We start from the raw sequence: 20,926 nt of genomic DNA, 5'->3' as shown, positions 1-20,926 counted from the left end.
AAATAAGGCTAGAGATGTCCCCTGTACCCCAGCTAGAGAGAAGTGCAGTGTTGCCGGTTTATTAAACATCATTGTACGTTATGCAAAGTATACATCAAATATGTCGAACAGTATAAATAAAAAAAGCATGCAACATTAAAAAACTGTAAAAACAATCCATAATATCCTACATGCACAGTGTATCAAGAAATGGCATATACGTATAGGCTATATAGACTCACTTCAATCAACGATTTGTTGAATATATTGATTATAAGGCAAGGCCTTATAATCCATATATTCAACAAATCGTTATTTACAAGTAGTAACCTATAGTGCCATTGCTCACTATTCCTACTGTTAAAGACGTCTGAAATTATACCTACAACAGGGACTATCAGTTTGTTCTCAAAGCTAATCCTCATTCACTACTAGGTAAACACTCACTGCCCTCACTCTTTCACTCACTCACACTGCGGTGACATGTCATTGGGTACAGAACATCATCCTGTGGGAACAAAGAACTAAAATCACAGGTGTAGTGTGTACAAAGCAGGACAGGGCTTGGTTTTGTACTGTGCAGTGATATTTGAGAGTTAAGAGGATGCTGTTCAGACAAACACACCAGAAAGGAACTATTTGTTTACATGACTAAATATCTAAAGTCAGTTTTCTAATGTTTTTATCATATAAAGTATAAAACTGCTGGAATAATATGGCACTGTGTTAGTTATGTGAAGAAACATTTACACTGAACATGCATCCTTGTTAGTGAGCATTTCTTTGCCAAGATCGTACATCCACCTGACAAGGGTGGCCTATCAAGAAACTGATTAAACAGCATGATCATTACACAGGTGCACCTTGTGTTGGAGACTATAAAAGGCCACTCTAAAAGTTGTAGTTTTGTCACACAACACAATCCCACAGATGTCTCAAATTTTGAGGGAGAATGCAATTGGCATGCTAACTGCAGAAATATCGACCCGAGCTGTTGCCAAATAATTTAATGTAATTTTTTCTAACATAAGCCGCCTGAATCACAGGTTCAACAGTACAGGGCAGATGGCAGACAGCGTGTATGGCGTCGTGTGGGCGAGCGGTTTGCTGATGTTACTGTTGTGAACAGAGTGCCCCATCGTGGCGGTGGGGTTATGGTATGGGCAGGCATAAGCTACAGACAACAAACACAATTGCATTTTATGGATGGCAATTTGAATGTACAGAGATACCATGATGATATCCTGAGGCCCATTATCGTGCCATTCATCCGCCGCCATCACGTCATGGTTCAGCATGATAATGCACTGCCCTGTGTCGCAAGGATCTGTTCACATTTCCTGGAAGCTGAAAATGTCCCAGTTCTTCTATGGCCTGCATACTCATCAGACATGTCACCCATTGAGCATTTTAAGGATGCTCTGGATCAATGTATACGACAGTGTGTTCCAGTTCCTGCCAATATCCAGCAACTTTGCACAGCCATTGATGAGGAGTGGGACAACATTCCACAGGCCATAATCAACATCCTGATCAACTCTATGAGAAGATGTTGCGCTGCATGAGGCAAATGGTGGTCACACCAGATACTGACTGGTTTTCTGATCTACGACCCTACATTTCTTTTTAAAGGTATCTGTGACCAACAGATGCATATCTGTATTCCCAGTTATGTGAAATTCATAGATTAGGGCCTAATGAATTTATTTCAATTTACTGATTTTGTCACGTTCGTCATAACGAGGGGACCAAGGCGCAGCGTGATTGGAATACATTTTTATTTTATTTAACAAAGAACACTTAAACAAACTAACGTGACGCTATAAACAACTAGTGCTGACCTGCAACTAACCATAGACAATAACCCACCAAACCAAAATGGAAAATGGCAACCTAAATAGGATCCCCAATCAGAGACAATGATAAACAGCTGTCTCTGATTGGGAACCAATTCAGGCCACCATAGACCTACATATACCTAGACATACCAAAACCCTATAGATATATAAAAAGCCCTAGACAAGACAAAACACACATACCACCCTCGTCACACCCTGACCTAACCAAAATAATAAAGAAAACAAAGATAACTAAGGTCAGGGCGTGACAGATTTACTTATATGAACTGTAACTCAGTAAAATGTTTGAAATTGTTGTTTATATTTTTGGTTCAGTGTATATTCCCTTTGGTACAAATTGTTGTCTAATGGGCAAAGGTTGGTTGCGCCCTCTCTCTCTCAATACTAAAGGCTTTATTGGCATGAGAAGTGTAACCACATAGTGTTGCCAAAGCAAACATATATAAACATATTAAGTCAATGATGACAGAAATAAATACTTACTGAATAATAACAGTGACTTCTCCCTCACTGCAGATCTCTATGCCTCACCAGTGGCTGGAGGGCAACCTGCCAGTTAGTGCTAAGTGTACAGTGTGTGACAAGACATGTGGCAGTGTCCTCCGACTGCAGGATTGGCGCTGCCTCTGGTGCAAGGCCATGGTGAGTCTGCATGCGTGTCCATGCGTGCATATTTGGGTGGTGCTTCTTTGGGTTAAGTGCAAATCAGATAAGTGCAAACTTCATTACTACTATGCCACAATACAGTAGTAATGCACTTTTGTTTCTGCATGCACTGACTTATGACGTATTCACAACAGTCACAAGGCCATTGTACTTATCAGGTTGTTGACTGTACATACTTGCCGTAATGCTCTTGTGTAGTGTGACCTAAAATAAAGTGTGTGTGTGTGTGTCGATGTCCAGGTGCACACGCTGTGTAAGGAGCAGCTGTCCACTAAGTGTCCCTTGGGGCAGTGTAAGGTTTCGGTCATCCCCCCCACAGCCCTCAACAGCATCGACTCCGACGGTGAGTTCTGCTCCTCACTTCATCTCCGGGGCCAAGTTTCCCCTAGGTACAGATCTAGGATCAGCTTTCCCTCTCCCAATGCTAACCTTAACCGTTATTGGGGAAACTGACCCAAGATCAGGGGCAACTTCACTTACACCTGTCTTTGTGGGTGAACAGGACATTTCGGGATGTCAGCGTGATAGGCCTGGGTAGTGTTCATTAGGCCTAGGTTTCCAAAAATTCCCAGGTTTTCCAGAAATCCCGGTTGGAAGACTCCAGGAATCAGAAGGGAATAAGCACGGTTTTATTAAGCACGGTTTTTGCTTAACCTGGACATTTTGTAAAGTTAACATAACAAAACAATAAAAAATATGTTCTTTCTTATTAGATATTAGGGGCTGGTTTCCCAGACACAGATTAAGCCTAGTCCTGAACTAAAAAGCACGCTCAATGGAAGTTCTCCATTAATCTGTGTCTGGGAAACCGACCCTAGAAGTTCAGGTGTATGCCAGAGTCTGGTATAGAGGTTAAAGCTCCCGACTCCGGACCTTGTTTATCCTCCTGAATATGGGGGTTTGGGGCTGTTCCTGTTTGTGGCCCTCTATGTGCCAGTCATTGGTCCTCATCTGCCTGTCATTGGTCCTCATCTGCCTGTCATTGGTTCTCATTGTTCATCAACTGCCTGTCATTGGTCCTCAGGGTTCTGGAAGGCCACCTGCCCGCCTTCCTGCACCAGCCCTCTCCTGGTGTTCGTCAACAGTAAGAGTGGAGACAACCAGGGCATCAAATTCCTGCGCCGCTTTAAACAGCTGCTCAACCCTGCCCAAGTCTTTGACCTCATGAACGGTGGGCCGCACCTTGGGTGAGTCTGCCCTGTGAGTCTGCCCATGCTTCTGACATGGCTGTGTGTGTTTCCGACAGCACTGTGTTTATTGCTGCTTGTCTTAGGGGGCTCTCTTCTGTGTCTCCTAGTTTACGGCTCTTCCAGAAGTTCGACACGTTCCGGATCCTGGTTTGTGGGGGTGACGGCAGCGTGGGCTGGGTCCTCTCTGAGATCGACACTCTGACGCTCCACAAACAAGCAAGTTTATCCCGCCCCGTCTCCATCTGCAATGAGCTGAAAATAAGCTTCCATCATTTGGGCTACACCAACTGACTCTTGGGCTCTTTCTCAATTTGTGTTTCCTCTATTTCTCATGTTCTTGGACATCAGACTTTCTCATCTAATGGGTTTTGTGAAGGAGGCAAGGAGAGGAATCAGGAAAAGATGAATTGAGAAAGAGCTTTTGCTACTTTCCCATCATCCCTCAGCAATCCCTGAGCCTAGCAGGCTACTCTGCCAGTCAGCCACTCTCATGTTTCCCTTGTCCCTCTTTTAGCAATCTAGTAACAAAGCTACCATTTTATAACACTCCCTCCCTCTATTAGATAGATAGACAGAGAAACAGACAGACCACCACTGCCCTCTGCTGGTCGTGAGGTACACACAGTCCTGGCTTTCCGGGCTCTGTGTTCACATATATTAGTTATTTTCGGTTGCTTGAACACTTTTCTTGAAACAGGGTTCACTGCAAAACAGTTACCGCATCCCACTAAACTGAAGTGCGTTTGCCAAAACAACATATTTCCCTTTCGAAATACACTTAACACCATCAACTTAAAATACCTATCACAAAATAACTCTTATCAAAACAGTATAATTTGTTGTTTAATGAGAAGAGGACTTCTGCAACATCCTAGAGCATATAATACTTGTGACTGAACAATCTGAATCCATCAAAACAGTATAATTTGTCAATGAATAAGTAGGTAATTTCACCATTCAATAGGTAATGCCTCAACAAATACTACACTGAACAAAAATAAACGCAACATGTAATCTGTTGGTCCCAGGTTTCAAGAGCTGAAATAAAAAATCCCAGAAATGTTCTATACTCACAAAAAGCTTATTTCGCTAAAATGTTGCACAAAAATGTGTTTACATCCATATTAGTGAGCATTTCTCCTTAGCCAAGATAATCCATCCACCTGACAGGTCAAGAAGCTGATTAAACAGCATGATCATTACACAGGTGCATTGACTGATTTTCTAATATGAACTGTAACTCAGTAAAATCAATGAAATTGTTCCATGTTTATATTTTTGTTCAGTATATTAATTGGGTTTTGTTTGGAGCGCACCTGTCAATGTTGAGTAAGGACGCGGACCTGATTGTGCATAGAAGTAGGCCTAGGCTACCTGGCCTGCAATTAAATGGAGGCTTATAAATGTGCCCATTTGGGGATCTGATAGTATTTTTGATTGACTTAACTCACCACCACTAATGAGCTGTGTAGCTTCTTAAAGTAATTTTTTCTTCACCTCAAACAGCAAGTAAACAAAGTCTGTTTCTACGTCCATTGAGAATGACAATACTTCCTCAATGTAGTCTATTTGAAAAATGTTTCCAGCTCTCTCCGTTTTGATAACCACTCGGTATAAAAGTGAAAACAAATGTCATGCTCTGATCCGGTGGAAACATCATAAAATATGCCTAACCCTTGCGTAAATAAATAATGCCACAGATGTCTCAAGTTTTAAGGGGGTGATAAATTGGCATGCTGACTGCACAGAGCTGTTTCCAGATTATTGAATGTTAATTTCTCTACCATAAACTGCCTCCAACGTCATTTTAGAGAATTTGGCAGTACGTCCAACCGGCCTCACAACTGCAGACCACGTGTAACCACACCAGCTCAGGACCTCCGCATCCGGCTTCTTTACCTGCAGGATCGTCTGAGGGGGGTTGCTGAGGAGTATTTATGTCTGTAATAAAGCCCTTTTGTGGAAAATAATTAATTCTGAGTGGGCCTTGGAGAGGCCCACCCATGAATGCATCCCTGCCCAGCCATGTGAAAACTATAGATTAGGGCCTGATTTGTTTTATATGAACTGTAACTCAGTAAAATCTTTGAAGTCGTTGCGTTTATATTTTTGTTTAGTATAAATATAACCATCAATATGCATTTCTATGACAAAAACAAAATGGTTGGAGTTACTAATCAAAGATTTGATATGTGAGCTATATTCGTGTTTTCTGAATTTGGATTAAATGGGGGAGAACAGGGTTAAATGTAACGGGGGTCAGTTGTAACTGGATAAATAACTTGTTGTGTTGCAGTGCCAGCTGGGTGTTCTGCCCCTGGGGACAGGAAATGACCTCGCCCGCGTCCTGGGCTGGGGCTCGGCTTGTGACGATGACGCACAGCTGCCTCAAATACTGGAGAAGCTTGAGAGGGCCAGCACCAAGATGCTTGACAGGTAGGAGAGGGAGGTAGGATGGGAGGAATGTAGAGGGGGGAGAAGCTGTAGAGAGCCAGCACCAAGATGCTCGACATGTAGGTGAGGGAGGGAGGAGGGAAAGAGAGAGAGACTTAGGGAGGGAGGAAGAGAGAGGGAGGAGAACGGGGTGAGGGAAATATTCACCAAGATGCTTGACAGGTGTGAGAGGGAGGAAGAGCATGTAACTAACTGTTAAAAAGGTACCATTAAAGGAACCATTTGCAGAAATAGCTCCAACATTTTCTGGTTGTTAAAATTCTAACAGTTGGCCTAATTTCAGTTTGTGACGAAACAAGCATTGATTGTGTAGAGAGTCATTTTACCATCTAAACCGCTGTGAAATATCAATGAGAATGAGAATGGCAAATTTATAACTCAGATTTCTATGTAAATTTGGTCAGGTTGCCCAAAAATTGATATATTGTAGCTTTTAAGCCAGTTCTCATTAGTCCAGGAGTTTCTTCTGGTCAGGTCAGAAAGAAAGAAAAAAAAGCAGGCCCTATATTATCCATTGTTTTTATTTTTCGTCTAGGTGGAGTATTATGGTGTATGAGACAAAGTTCCCACGGCAACATTCCAGCTCTACGGTGACAGAGGATTGCAGCGATGACTCTGAGGTACCTGGTCTGTGGTGTTTAATAAGAAGCACATTTATGAAATAGCTTATTCCAGTTACTAATAAGCAGGTACCCATTTAAGAAAATGACTGTAAAAACTGTTGAATCCCCTTGTATTGATGAGGAATTTAAAAATGGTATGGTTGAGATGGCAAAAGCTATGACAAATAAGTCTGATGGCACAAATTGAGAAATCATGTGACTAAACTAAATAAAAAGAAGAAGAAACTATACTATGAAATAAAAAGTAATAATATAAAGAATGATAGTAAAAAGTTTTGGAGCACCTTTAAAAAAAAATTGGGCAAAAAGACAAACTCGGCTCATCATTCAATGAATCAGATGGCTCATTCATCCCAAAAGTTTTCAGACTACTTTACTTTTTCCTATTTTTGTTACATAACAGCCGTGTTCTAAAATTGATTAAATAAAAAATGTTCCTCGTCAATCTTCACACAATACCCCATAATGACAAAGCGAAAACAACAGGTTTTTAGATTTTTTTTCTAAATTCTTTTAAAAAATTCATAAAAAATACAAAACAGAACTCTAATCCAATTTTATTTGTCACATGTGCCGAATACAACAGGTGTAGACCTTACAGTGAAATGCTTACAAGCCCTTAACCCTTAACCAACAATAAAAATAAAAGAGCAACAATAAAATAATAACGAGGCAATATACAGGGTGTACAGGTACAGAGTCAATGTACTGGGGTACAGGCTAATCGAGATAAATGTAGGTACGGGTAAAGTAACTGTAAGGGTTTTCGTAGTATGAAGGATCAGAGGACCAAAATGCAGCGTGGTAAATGTTCATGTTTTTTAATGAATAACGAACACTGAACAAAACAATAAACGTGAAGTAAATCAAACCGAAACAGTCCCGTGTGGCACAGACACTAACACGGAAAATAAACACCCACAACTCAAAAGTGAAACCAGGCTACCTAAGTATGATTCTCAATCAGGGACAACAATTGACAGCTGCCTCTGATTGAGAATCATACTAGGCCGAACACAGAAATCCCAAATTATAGAAAAACGAACATAGACAACCCACCCAACTCACGCCCTGACCATACTAAAACAAAGACATAACAAAGGAACTAAGGTCAGAACGTGACAGTACCCCCAAAGGTGCGGACTCCGGCCGTAAAACCTAAACCTATAGGGGAGGATCTGGGTGGGTGTCTGTCCGCGGTGGCGGCTCTGGCGCGGGACGTGGACCCCACTCCACCATAGTCTTTGTCCGCCTCCTCAACCGCCACCGTGGCCTCTTAAAAACGGCGACCCTCGCCGCCGACCTCGGACTGGGGACCCAAGCCACGGGTCCCGAATGGACGGGAGATTCCGGCAGCGCCGGACAGGTGGGAGACTCCTGCAGCGCCGGACAGGCGGGAGACTCCGGCCGCGCCGGACAGGCGGGAGACTCCGGCAGCGCCGGACAGGCGGGAGACTCCGGCAGCGCTGGGCAGGAGGGAGGCTCTGGCAGCGCTGGACAGGCGGGAGCACCTGTAGGGAGGAGACAGAGAGACAGCCTGGTGCGTGGGGCTGCCACAGGGCCCACCAGGCGGTGGAGACCTACAGGAGGCCTTGATGCATGGAGCAGGCTCTGGATGGACCGCGCTGTGGGGGAGCTCTGGTGCGCAACCATGGCACCACTCCTCCAGGCTGGATTCCCACTTTAGCCCGGACCCTCCCGAGTGCAGGCACAGGTTGAATCGGGCTGTGGGTAAGCACTGGAACTCTGGTGCATACCACTCGCACCTCTCCCTTCGGCTCAATACCCATATTTGCCCGGCACGGGCGGAGCGCAGGCATAAAACGCACTGCACCCTCCCAGCACCTTGGAGACACAGCACGCAGCGCCGGCGCAGGATACCCTGGCCCGAAATGGCGTACTGGAGACCAAACACACTGGGCTGGCACAACACGCCCTGGCTGGATGCCTACTCCCGCATGGCACTTGCGGGGGGCTGGCCTATAGCCCACTGGGCTATGAGCGCGTACTGGCGACACTGTGCGTTTGCCGCATAATAAGGTGCCTGACCAGTACTGCGCTTCTTCCGATAAGCACGAGGAGTGGGCTCAGAACCTGACTCTGCCCCATTCCCCGTGTGCCCCTCCCATTTTTTGAGGGGGGGGCTGCCTCTCGTGCCTGTTGCGCTGCCTCCTCATATCGCCGCCGCTCAGCTCTCGCTGCCTCCAGCTCTGCCTTGGGGCGGCGATATTCCCCAGCCTGTGCCCAGGGTCCCTTGCCGTCAAGTATTTCCTCCCATGACTTGGAGTCCTGCGTTCGCTGCTGCTGCTGCTGCTGCTGCTGCTGCTGCTGCCGCCCGCCCGTTACCACGCTGCTTGGTCCTTGGTTGGTGGGTGTCTTCTGCCGAAGAGGAGTAGTATGAAGGATCGGAGGACCAAAATGCAGTGTGGTAAGTGTTCATGTTTTTTAATGAATAACGAACACTGAACAAAACAATAAACGTGAAGTAAGTCAAACCGAAACAGTCCCGTGTGGCACGGAAAATAAACACCCACAACTCAAAAGTGAAACCAGGCTACCTAAGTATGATTCTCAATCAATGATTGACAGCTGCCTCTGATTGTAACCATACTAGGCCGAACACAGAAATCCCAAATTATAGAAAAGCGATCATAGACAACCCACCCAACTCACGCCCTGAACATACTAAAACAAAGACAACAAAGAATGTGACAGTAACTACTCTTAGATAATAAACAGCGAGCAGCAGCACCGTAAAAATGGGGGGTCAATGCAAATAGTCCAGGTAGCCTTTTGATTAGCTGTTCAGCAGTCTCATGGCTTGGGGGTAGAAGCTGTTAATAACTTCTTGGTGACAGGGGGGCAGTATTGAGTAGCTTGGATGAATAAAGTGCCCAGAGTAAACTGCCTGCTACTCTGTCACAAATGCTAATATATACATAATAGTATTGGATAGAAAGCACTCTGAAGTTTCTAAAACTTTATGAATGATGTCTGTGAGGATAACAGAACTCATATGGCAGGTGAAAACCTGAGACAAATCCAACCAGGAAGTGGGAAATCTGAGGTTTGTAGTTACATTTAAGTGATTGCCTATCCAATATGCTGTGTCTATGGGGACAGATTGCACTTCCCAAGGCTTCCAGCAGATGTCAACAGTCTTTAGAAAGTTGTTTAAGGCTTCTATTGTGGAAGGTGGTCGAATAAGAGCTGTTTCAACAAGTGGACTAGGCTGAGGCCAATCAGTTGTTTACTACGCGGGTTCGCCGTGCCTTCTTTTTCCTCTGTAATGAATACGCTATTGTCCGGTTGGAATATTATTGAAGATTTATTATAAAAAGACACTAAGGATTGATTGTAAACATCGTTTGACATGTTTCCATAAACTGTAATGGAACTATTTTGACTTTTCATCTGGATTTTGCGCTCGGCATTGTGCCTTTGGAATAGTGAACTAAACGTGCGAACAAAACGGAGGTATTTGGACTTAAATATGGACCTAATCAAACAAAACAAACATTTCTTGTGGAAGTGGGAGTGGGAGTCCTGGGAGTGCATTCCAACGAAGATCAGCAAAGGTAAGTGAAGATTTATAATGCCATTTATGAATTTTGTTGACTCCACAACTTGGCGGGTAACTGTATTGCTTGCTTTTGTGGCTGAACGCTGATCTCAGATAATTTAATATTGTGCTTTTGCCGTAAAGCTTTTTGAAATCTGACACAGCGGTTGCATTAAGAACAAGATTATCTTTTAATTCTATGTAAAACATGTATCTTTCATCAAAGTTTATGATGAGTATTTCTGTTATTTGATGTGGCTCTCTGCAATTTTTCCAGATGTTTTGGAGGCATTTCTGAACATAGCGCCAATGCAAACTGAAGTTTTTGGATATAAATATGAACTTGATCGAACAAAACATACGTATTGTGTAACGTTGAGTCCTGGGAGTGTCATCTGATGAAGATCGTCAAAGGCTAGTGATTAATTTGATCTATATTTCTGTTTTTTGTGACACCTCTCTGGTTGGAAAATGGCTGAATGCTTAATGTGACTAGTTGCTGACCTAACAATAAGTTCTGCTTTCACCGAAAAACCTTTTTGAAATCGGACACTGTGGTTGGTTTAACGAGATCTGTATCTTTAAAATGGTGTAAAATACTTGTATGGTTTAGGAATTTTTTTATTATGAGATTTCTGTTGTTTTGAATTTGGCGCCCTGCAATTTCACTGGCTGTTGGCGAGGTGGGACGCTTTCGTCCGAACGATCCCAGAGTGGTTAAGAAGCCTTTTGGACCTAGACTTGATGCTTGGTGCAAGTTGGAGTGGGTCTAGGGTTTCTGGGATGATGGTGTGGATGTGAGCCATGAGCAGCCTTTCAAAGCACTTTATGGCTACAGACGTGAGTGCTACGGGTCGGTAGTCATTTAGGCAGATTACCTTGGTGTTCTTGGGCACAGGGACTATGGTGGTCTGCTTGAAACATTTATGTATTACAGACTCTGCCAGGGACAGGTTGAAAATGTCAGTGAAGACCCTTGCCAGTTGGTCAGTGCGTGCTCGGAGTACACGTCCTGGTTTTCCGTCTGGCCCTGCGGCCTTGAGAATGTTGACCTGTTTAGAGGTCTTACACACATCGGCTACGGCGAGCGTGATCATACAGTCGTCCGGAACAGCTGGTGCTCTCATGCATGCTTCAGTGTTGCTTTCCTCGAAGTGCGCATAGAAGTCATTTAGCTCATCTGGTAGGCTTGTGCAACTGGGCAGCTCGTGGCTGTGCTTCCCTTTGTAGACTGTGATACTTTGTAAGTACTGCCACATACGACGAGCTTCGGAGCCAGTGTGGTAGTATTCAATCTTCGTCCTGTATTTACGCTTTGCCTGTTTGATGGTTCGTCTCAGAGCAAAGCGGGATTTCTTATAAGCATCCAGGTTAGAGTCCAAAGCGGCAGCTATACCCTTTAGCTCTTTGCGGCTGTTGCCTGTAGTGCATAGCTCAGGTTTGGGGTATGTACGTACAGTCACTGTGGGGACAACGTCATCGATGCACATATTGATGAAGCCGGTGACTGATGTGGTGTACTCCTCAATGCCATCGGATGAGTCCCGGAACATATTCCAGTCTGTGCTAGCAAAACAGTCCTGTAACTTAGCATCTGTGTCATCTGACCACTTCCATATTGAGTGAGTCCCTGGTACTTCCCGCTTTAGTTTTTGCTTGTAAGCACGAATCAGGAGGATGTAATTATGGTCAGATTTGTCAATGAGGGCGAGGGAGAGCTTTGTACGTATGTATGTCTCTGTGTGTGGTGTAAAGGTGGTCTAGAGTTTTTTCCCCCCTCTTGTTGCACATGTAACATGCAGATTTAAGTTTGCCTGCATTAAAGTCCCTGGCCACTAGGAGTGCTTCCTCTGCATGAGCATTTTCTTGTTTGCTTATGGCTTTATACAGCTCGTTGAGTGCGGTCTTAGTGCCAGAATCAGTTTGTCGTGCAAAATAGACAGCTACGAAGCTATAAATGAAAACTCTCTTGTTAAATAGTGTGGTCTACAGCTTATAATGAGATACTTATCATCAAGATACTTGAGACTTCCTTAATATTTGATTTTGCACACCAGCTGTTATTGACGAATAGACACAGACCGCCACCCCATGTCTTACCGGAGGCAGATGTTCAGCCTTGCCAATGCACGGAAAGACCAGCCAACTATATATTATCCATGTCGTCACTCATCCACGACTCGTGAAACATAAGATATTGCAGTTTTTAATGTCCCATTGATAGGATAATCTTGAAGGGATCTCATCCAGTTTATTCTCCAATGATTGCATGTTGGCCAATAGGACGGATGGTAGAGACGGGTTACCCACTCGCCGACGAATTCTAACAAGGCACCCGGACCTACGTCCCCTGTATCGCCGTCTTCTCTTCATGCGACTGACAGAGATTTTGGCCTGGTCGGGTATCTGGAGTAAATCCTGTGTTCGACTTCTTTAAAAAAATATTTCTCCAGTTCGAGGTGAGTAATCGCTGTTCTAATATCCAGAGGCTCTTTTCTGTCATAAGAGAGTGGCAGAAACATTATGTGCAAAATAAATTACAAACAATGCGAAAAACCACACAGAATTCCACAATTGGTTAGGAGCCCGTAAAACGGCAGCCATGTCCGCCATTCTTTCTTATTTACATAAGAAGTATTCAGACCCTTTGCTATGAGTCTCAAAATTGAGGTGCATCCTGTTTTCATTGATCATCCTTGAGATGTTTCTACAACTTGATTGGAATCCACCTATGGTAAATTCAATTGATTGTACATGATTTGGAAAGGCACACACCTGTCTATATAAGGTTCCACAGTTGACAATGCATGTCAGAGCAAAAACCAAGCCATGAGATCGAAGGAACTGTCCGTTGAGCTCTGAGACCAGGACTGGTTAGAGGCATTGATCTGGGGAAGGGTACAAAAAATGTCTGCAGCATTGAAGGTCCCCAAGAACACTGGCCTCCATCATTCTTATATGGAAGAATTTTGGAGCCACCAAGACTCTTCCTAGAGCTGGCTGCCTGGCCAAACTGAGAAATCGGGGGAGATACTCCTTGGTCAGGGAGGTGACTAAGAACCCGATGGTCACAGAGCTCCAGAGCTCCTCTGTGGAGATGGGAGAACCTTCCAGAAGGACAACAATCTCTGCAGCACTCTACCAATCAGGCCTTTATGGTAGAGTGGCCAGACGGAAGCCACTCCTCAGTAAAAGGCACATGACAGCCCACTTGGAGTTTGCCAAAAGGCACCCAAAGGACTCTTAGACCATGAGAAACAAGATTCTCTGGTCTGATGAAACCACAATTTAACACTTTGGCACCATCCCTACGGTGAAGCATGATTGTGGCAGTATCATGACTGTCTTGTGAGGATAACAATGGGTCAGATCAGCTTGGCAGTGTCTGACAATAACCAGACCCTCTCCCACCTGCAAAGGGGGTGGAGGGCACTGTACCGGTTTGACAGCTCACACCCGGTCATAAATTTAAGCAGGAGAGAACTCTCTCTCTACCCTTTTGTATCAACCAAGGAAATGCCTTCATCTAGAGAGATTTTTGCCCGCCCAAAACTCTTAACGCCCAAAAGTGGATAATGGAACAATAATTCTAACATGGGGAAATGGGTCAGTGGGGAGATGTAGAAAACTAATGTCATATTGTTTTTTATGTTGTGATGTTATTAAAAACTATATGGACCAAATACTGTAACTTGGAAATGATACCCCCTTTATCTGTCAAGTTTTCATCCAATATGTCCGGCATAGTCTATGATAAATGAAGGTATATGTGCTAATTTTATTGGTCACGTACACATGGTTAGCAGATGTTATTGCGATTGCAGTGAAATGCTTGTGCTTCTAGTTCTGACAGGACAGCAATATCTAACATGTAGTCTAACAATTCCACAACAGCTACCTAATACACACAAATCTAAGTAAGGAATGGAAAAAGAGTATATACATATAAATCTGTTGTTAGTGCCAGTAAAGGCCGCTTACCACTCTTGGGTAGTGGAATTACTGTGGCTTCCCTCCAGGCCTGAGGACAAAGACTTTCCTCTAGGCTCAGATAAAACATTTGACAGACAGGAGTGGCTATAGAGTCAGCTACCATCCTTAGTAGCTTTCCATCTAAGTTGTCAATGCCAGGTTTGTCATTATTGATTGTTAACAATCATTTTTCCACTTCTCCCACACAAACTTTACACAATTCAAACTTGCACTGCTTTTCTTTCATTATTCATTTTTTTAATACATTAATATAATGGCTCACTGTTTGTTGTGGTCATTTCCTGCCCAAGTTTGTCCACTTTGCCAATTAAATAATCATTTAAATAATTGGCAACATCAAATGGTTTTGTGATGAATAAGCCATCTGATTCGATGAAAGATGGAGTTGAATTTGTCTTCCTGCCCATAATTTAATTTAAAGTACTCCAAAGTTTTTTTTCCATCCTTTATTTAATTGATCTTGGCTTCATAATAAAGTGTATTCTTCAATTTGTTGAGTTTAGTCACATAATTTCTGAATTTGCAGTAAGTAAGCCAGTCAGATGTACAGCCAGACTTATGAGCCCCTCCTTTTGCCCCGTCTTTTTCAACCATACAGTTTTTCAATTCCTCATCAATCCATGGAGCCTTAACAGTTCTGACAGTCAGTTTCTTAACAGGTGCATGTTTATCAGTAATTGGATGAAGCAATTTCATAAATTCATCAAGTGCAGCGTCTGGATTAATGATATCATTAATGACATCAGACCAACAAATATTTTTAACATCATCCACATAAGAGTCACAGCAAAATCTTTTGTATGATCTCTTATACACTATTTTAGGCCCAGCTGTTGGAACTCTGCCTTTCCTGGATATAGCCACTATGCCACTATATTGTGATCTCTGCATCCAATGGGTATGGATATACCTTTAGAACAAAGTTTTACTGCATTAGTAAAAATGTGATCAATACATGTGGATGATCTTGTTCCTGTAGTGTTTGTTAACACTATGGTAGGTTGATTAATAACCTGAACTAGATTACAGGCACTGGTTACAGTAAGAAGCTTCCTCTTGAGCGGACAGCTTGATGAAAACCAGTCAATATTCAGGTCCCCAAAAAAGTAGACCTCTCTGTTTACATCACCTACACTATGCGGCATTTCACACATATGATTTAGATACTGACTGTTAGCATTTGGTGGCCTATAGCAACACCCCAAAAGAAATGGTTTTAGATGTGCCAAGTGAACCTGCAGCCACAACACTTCAATAACACTTGACATAAGATCTTCTCTAAGCATTACAGGGATATGGCTCTGAGTCTATCTATCTATCTATCTACAGAGGGGCAAAAAAGTATTTAGTCAGCCACCAATTGTGCAAGTTCTCCCACTTAAAAAGATGAGAGAGGCCTGTAATTTTCATCATAGGTACACTTCAACTATGACAGTGAAAATGAGGAAACAAAATCCAGAAAATCACATTGTAGGATTTTTAATGAATTTATTTGCAAATTATGGTGGAAAATAAGTATTTGGTCAATAACAAAAGTTTATCTCAATACTTTGTTATATACCCTTTGTTGGCAATGACAGAGGTCAAACGTTTTCTGTAAGTCTTCACAAGGTTTTCACACACTGTTGCTGGTATTTTGGCCCATTCCTCCATGCAGATCTCCTCTAGAGCAGTGATGTTTTGGGGCTGTTGCCGGGCAACATGGACTTTCAACTCCCTCCAAAGATTTTCTATGGGGTTGAGATCTGGAGACTGGCTAGGCCACTCCAGTGTTTGGGATCATTGTCATGCTGAAAGACCCAGCCACGTTTCATCTTCAATGCCCTTGCTGATGGAAGGAGGTTTTCACTCAGAATCTCACGATACATGGCCCCATTCATTCTTTCCTTTACACGGATCAGTCGTCCTGGTCCCTTTGTAGATAAACAGCCCCAAAGCATGATGTTTCCACCCCCATGCTTCACAGTAGGTATGGTGTTCTTTGGATGCAACTCAGCATTCTTTGTCCTCCAAACATGACGAGTTGAGTTTTTACCAAAACATTTTCGCTTCATCTGACCATATGACATTCTCCCAATCTTCTTCTGGATCATCCAAATGCTCTCTAGCAAACTTCAGACGGGCCTGGACATGTACTGGCTTAAGCAGGGGGACACGTCTGGCACTGCAGGATTTGAGTCCCTGGCGGCGTAGTGTGTTACTGATGGTAGGCTTTGTTACTTTGGTCCCAGCTCTCTGCAGGTCATTCACTAGGTCCCCCCGTGTGGTTCTGGGATTTTTGCTCACCGTTCTTGTGATAATTTTGACCCCACGGGGTGAGATCTTGCGTGGAGCCCCAGATCGAGGGAGATTATCAGTGGTCTTGTATGTCTTCCATTTCCTAATAATTGCTCCTACAGTTGATTTCTTCAAACCAAGCTGCTTACCTATTGCAGATTCAGTCTTCCCAGCCTGGTGCAGGTCTACAATTTTGTTTCTGGTGTCCTTTGACAGCTCTTTGGTATTGGCCATAGTGGAGTTTGGAGTGTGACTGTTTGAGGTTGTGGACAGGTGTCTTTTATACTGACAACAAGTTCAAACAGGTGCCATGAATACAGGTAACGAGTGGAGGACAGAGGAGCCTCTTAAAGAAGAAGTTACAGGTCTGTGAGAGCCAGAAATCTTGCTTGTAGGTGACCAAATACTATTTAGGCGACCAAATATTATTTTCCACCATAATTTGCAAATAAATTCATTAAAAATCCTACAATGTGATTTTCTGGATTTGTTTTCTTCTCACTTTGTCATAGTTGAAGTGTACCTATGATGAAAATTACAGGCCACTCTCATCTTTTTAAATGGGAGAACTTGCACAATTGTTGGCTGACTAAATACCTTTGCCCCACTGTGTGTGTGTGTGTGTGTGTGTGTGTGTGTGTGTGTGTGTGTGTGTGTGTGTGTGTGTGTGTGTGTGTGTGTCTGATCTTCCCCATAAGCATTTTTGTCTCTTCTATAAATGTTATATCCTTGTATTGCTACTGATGTATCATCAAATGGTTTATCTAAGTGAGTCTCAGAAATGGCTAATATATGAATCTTATCTGATGTTAACAAGTTATTGATTTCATAAACCTTATTTCTAAGGCTACATATATTAATATGGGTTATTTTCAGCCCTTTCCTGGGTAGCTTATTAGAGATAGACATAATATTGAAAAGAGCAGACAAAGCAAGAGAAAAAAATATACATTCAGCAGTCCATTAATCAATTGGTGTGTGTGCTGCGGGTTTGAGGCTATGAACCCATAGGCTTGACTCTCTCATCCCTTCCAGGCTTCTGGGTGGGAGTGTGAACAATGAGCCTGTTGTAGCAGATGTACGCAATGTCCCCACGTGCTCTGGCAGCTTTCATGGCTGGGATCAGTTCTTTCCTCTTCTGGCGCAAAGAATAGCTACCTTGTCCATGATCCTTAGGAACTTGACCACTATCGGCCTGGGCCTATCACCTGGACCGGTGGTGGGTTTTCCAGTCCTGTGGGTGTGCGCTCCACCTCAATCTTCCTGTGGTCCATCTTCAATTTCTCAGAGATCATTTCCCTCACTTTGTCCTCAGACTCCATCCACGTCTCGTGCAGATTCTGCAATTCCGTCCACAACCATGTTGTTTCGCCTTGATTGTCCCTCGAGATAATCAAATTTCTCTGTCATTGTTATAATGGATTCACATACAGAACTGATGTCCTCTCTCAATTGTTTATAGATTGCTGTCATCATGCCGTTCTCCTTTTTCAACTCGTCGAGCTGACCCTCGGAGAATTGCAAACTATTCTTCAGGTCCTGAACCTCTCTGGTCAGGTTGTCCATTCTTTTATTAGTAGAATCCACAAGTATATGAACAAAACACTTGAAACTTTGTCTTGTTGTTGTAACAACTGCTTATAGGTTTCTTTTTGTTAATTAAAAGATCCTCAACGTGTGATAGACACCACTGGCACTGTCCTCAACGGTACTCCTGCCGGCTTGGTCTTTGTCATGGTAGCTAGCAATGTATGTTAGGCTGTTACACCTCGCAGTTCCAGACAGGGCAGGTGACAGGGAAAATTGAAAACAACAAACAGCAAGGATCTAGACAGCCACAAACTCGGGACAATCCGCGGGTCCCGGCCACAATGGCTAACTGCGTCGCGGGCTGCGTTCAAGAACACCTCGCTAGCTTGATGTCCAGCTAGCTAGCAGCTAGGCTAGCTGTGACGCCAAATAGCTCCTCAGACCCGTCCTTGGTCGGCAGGATAACTGTAAAGATGCAAGCAGTCCCAGCAACTGATGCCAACTGCGTCACGGGATCCAACATAAGAAGCTAGGTAGCTACCAAAAACTTTCCAATATACTTGTAAACAATAAACTTTCCAAACAAACAAAACTGAGCTCTTCCTTGTTCTGTGTACAACAGGAAGTGACAATGAACAAAGTAATAAATCCCCAAATGTTTGCAGAAGTGAACACCCAAACGCAGTTGCCGTACCAAGCGGTGATACAGCCCGACAGGATGCTTTCAATTGTGCATCTGTAAAAGTTTGTGAGGGTTTTAGGTGACAAGCCATATTTCTTCAGCCTCCTTTCCACCTTCTCCACGCTGTCCCATCGATATGGATAAGGGTGTGCTCCCTCTGCTCTTTCCTGAAGTCTACGATAAGCTCCTTTGTTTTGTTGACGTTGAGTAAGAGATTATTTAACTGGCACCACTCTCCCAGTACCCTCACCTCTTCCCTGTAGGCTGTCTCGTCATTGTTGGTAATCAGGCCTACTAATGTTGTGTCGTCGGAAAACTTGATTGAGTTGGAGGTGTGCGTGGCCATGCAGTCATAAAGGGAATACAGGAGGGGGGTGAACACTCACTCTTGTGGGGTGTGTTGTTTCCTACTTTCACCATCTGGGTGTGGCACGTCTGGAAGTCCAGGAACCGATTGCACAAGGCAGGGTTCAGACCCAGGACCCTGAGCTTAATGATGAGCTTGGAGGGTACTATTGTGTTGAATGCTGAGCTCAAGTCAATTAACAGCATTCTTACATAGGTATTCCTCTTCTCCACGTGGAATAGGATAGTGTGCAGTACGATGGCAATTGCATCGTCTGTGGATCTATTGGGGCGGTAAGCAAATTGAAGTGGGTCTAGGGTGTCAGGTAAGGTATAGGTGATATGATCCTTAACTAGCCTCTCAAAACACTTCATGATGACAGAAGTGAGTGCTACGGGGTGATAGTCATTTTGTTCAGTTACCTATGCTTTCTTGGGTACAGGAACAATGTACAATGTAAACAATGTACAATGTAAACAATCTTGAAGCAAGTGGGGACAGCAGACTGGGATAGGGACAGAGTTAATATATGTCTGTAAAGACTCCAGCCAGCTGGTCTGCTCATGCTCTGAAGGCCGTCTGGGCCGGCAGCTCTGAAGGCCATCTGGGCCGGCAGCCTTGCGAGGGTTAACACTCTTAAATGTCTTACGTCGGCCACAGAGAAGGAGAGCCCCCAGTCCTTGGTAGCGTGCTGCATCGGTGGCACTGTGTTATCCTCAAAGCGGGTGAAGAAGGTGTTTAGCTTGTCCGGAAGCAAGACGACGGTGTCCGCGACGTGCCTGGTTTTCCATTTGTAGTCCGTGATTGTCTGTCGACCCGGCCACGTACGTCTCATGTTTGAGGCGTTGAATTGTGACTCCACTTTGTCTCTACTGACGTTATGCCTGTTTGATTGTCTTACGGAGGGAATAACTACACTGTTTGTATTTGGCAATATTCCCAGTCACCTTGCCATGGTTAAATGCGGTGGTTCGCACTTTCAGTTTTGAGCAAATGCTGCCATCTATCCACTGTTTCTGGTTTGGGTAGGTTTTAATAGTTACAGTGGGTACAACATCTCCTATACACTTCCTGATGAACTGTGTATCCGTCAATGTTATTCTCAGAGGCTACCCGAAACATGTCCCAGTTCGTGTGTGCAAATCAATCTTAAAGCATGGAATCTGATTGGTCACACCAGCGTTGAATAGACCTGAGCACATGTATTTCCTGTTTGAGTTTCTGCCTGTAGAAAGGGAGGAGCAAAATGGAGTCGTGATCAGATTTGCCGAAGGAAGGTGCTTCAACAAAGGACTGAGTAAAGGGTCTGAAAACTTATGTAAATGTGATATGGTTTTTTAAAATCATTATAATTGCAAAAATTTATAGAAACCTGTTTTTGCTTTGTCATTTTTTTGTGTGTAGATTGATGGGGGGGGACGATTTAATCAATTTTAGAATAATCTATAACGTAACAAAATGTGGAAAAGTCAAGGGGTCTGAACAATTTCCGAATGCACTGTATGTTGCACTGTAGGTGGTGATGCTCTGCAGTTCAAGACACATTCCTGAAGACTAGCCTGTTTTTGACCTTGATTGTTACCTGTGCCACAGGTGCAACAGATTCTGACCTACGAAGACTCTGTGGCAGCCCACCTGTCCAAGATCTTGACTTCAGATCAGCACTCAGTGGTCATCTCCTCAGCTAAGTATGTTTGTCGCTTCAATCAGTCTGTCTGCCTGCTCACTCCATACCGTTTCTTAGGTGTAGGTTTCCGTTGCCCTG

The 20,926-nt window shown here is 43.6% G+C and overlaps 1 protein-coding gene across 4 annotated transcripts in view; it reads left to right on the top strand.

The window, feature by feature from the left end:
- LOC112216676 (diacylglycerol kinase delta) overlaps positions 1-20,926 on the top strand; it is a 124,503-nt gene that overhangs the window by 43,266 nt on the left and 60,311 nt on the right. For all 4 annotated transcript variants that reach the window (XM_024376647.2, XM_024376648.2, XM_024376646.2 and 1 more), the window contains 7 exons: positions 2,355-2,480; positions 2,745-2,847; positions 3,529-3,691; positions 3,802-3,910; positions 5,991-6,130; positions 6,684-6,768; positions 20,755-20,849. In XM_024376647.2, the coding sequence (XP_024232415.1) occupies positions 2,355-2,480; positions 2,745-2,847; positions 3,529-3,691; positions 3,802-3,910; positions 5,991-6,130; positions 6,684-6,768; positions 20,755-20,849 (821 nt within the window). The remainder of the gene's footprint in view (positions 1-2,354; positions 2,481-2,744; positions 2,848-3,528; positions 3,692-3,801; positions 3,911-5,990; positions 6,131-6,683; positions 6,769-20,754; positions 20,850-20,926) is intronic.

Source organism: Oncorhynchus tshawytscha, linkage group LG17, assembly GCF_018296145.1.
Source record: "Oncorhynchus tshawytscha isolate Ot180627B linkage group LG17, Otsh_v2.0, whole genome shotgun sequence".
Taxonomy (NCBI): domain Eukaryota; kingdom Metazoa; phylum Chordata; class Actinopteri; order Salmoniformes; family Salmonidae; genus Oncorhynchus; species Oncorhynchus tshawytscha.
The sequence above is the reverse complement of the archived record's forward strand: the minus strand, read 5'-3'. Positions and strand labels throughout refer to the sequence as shown.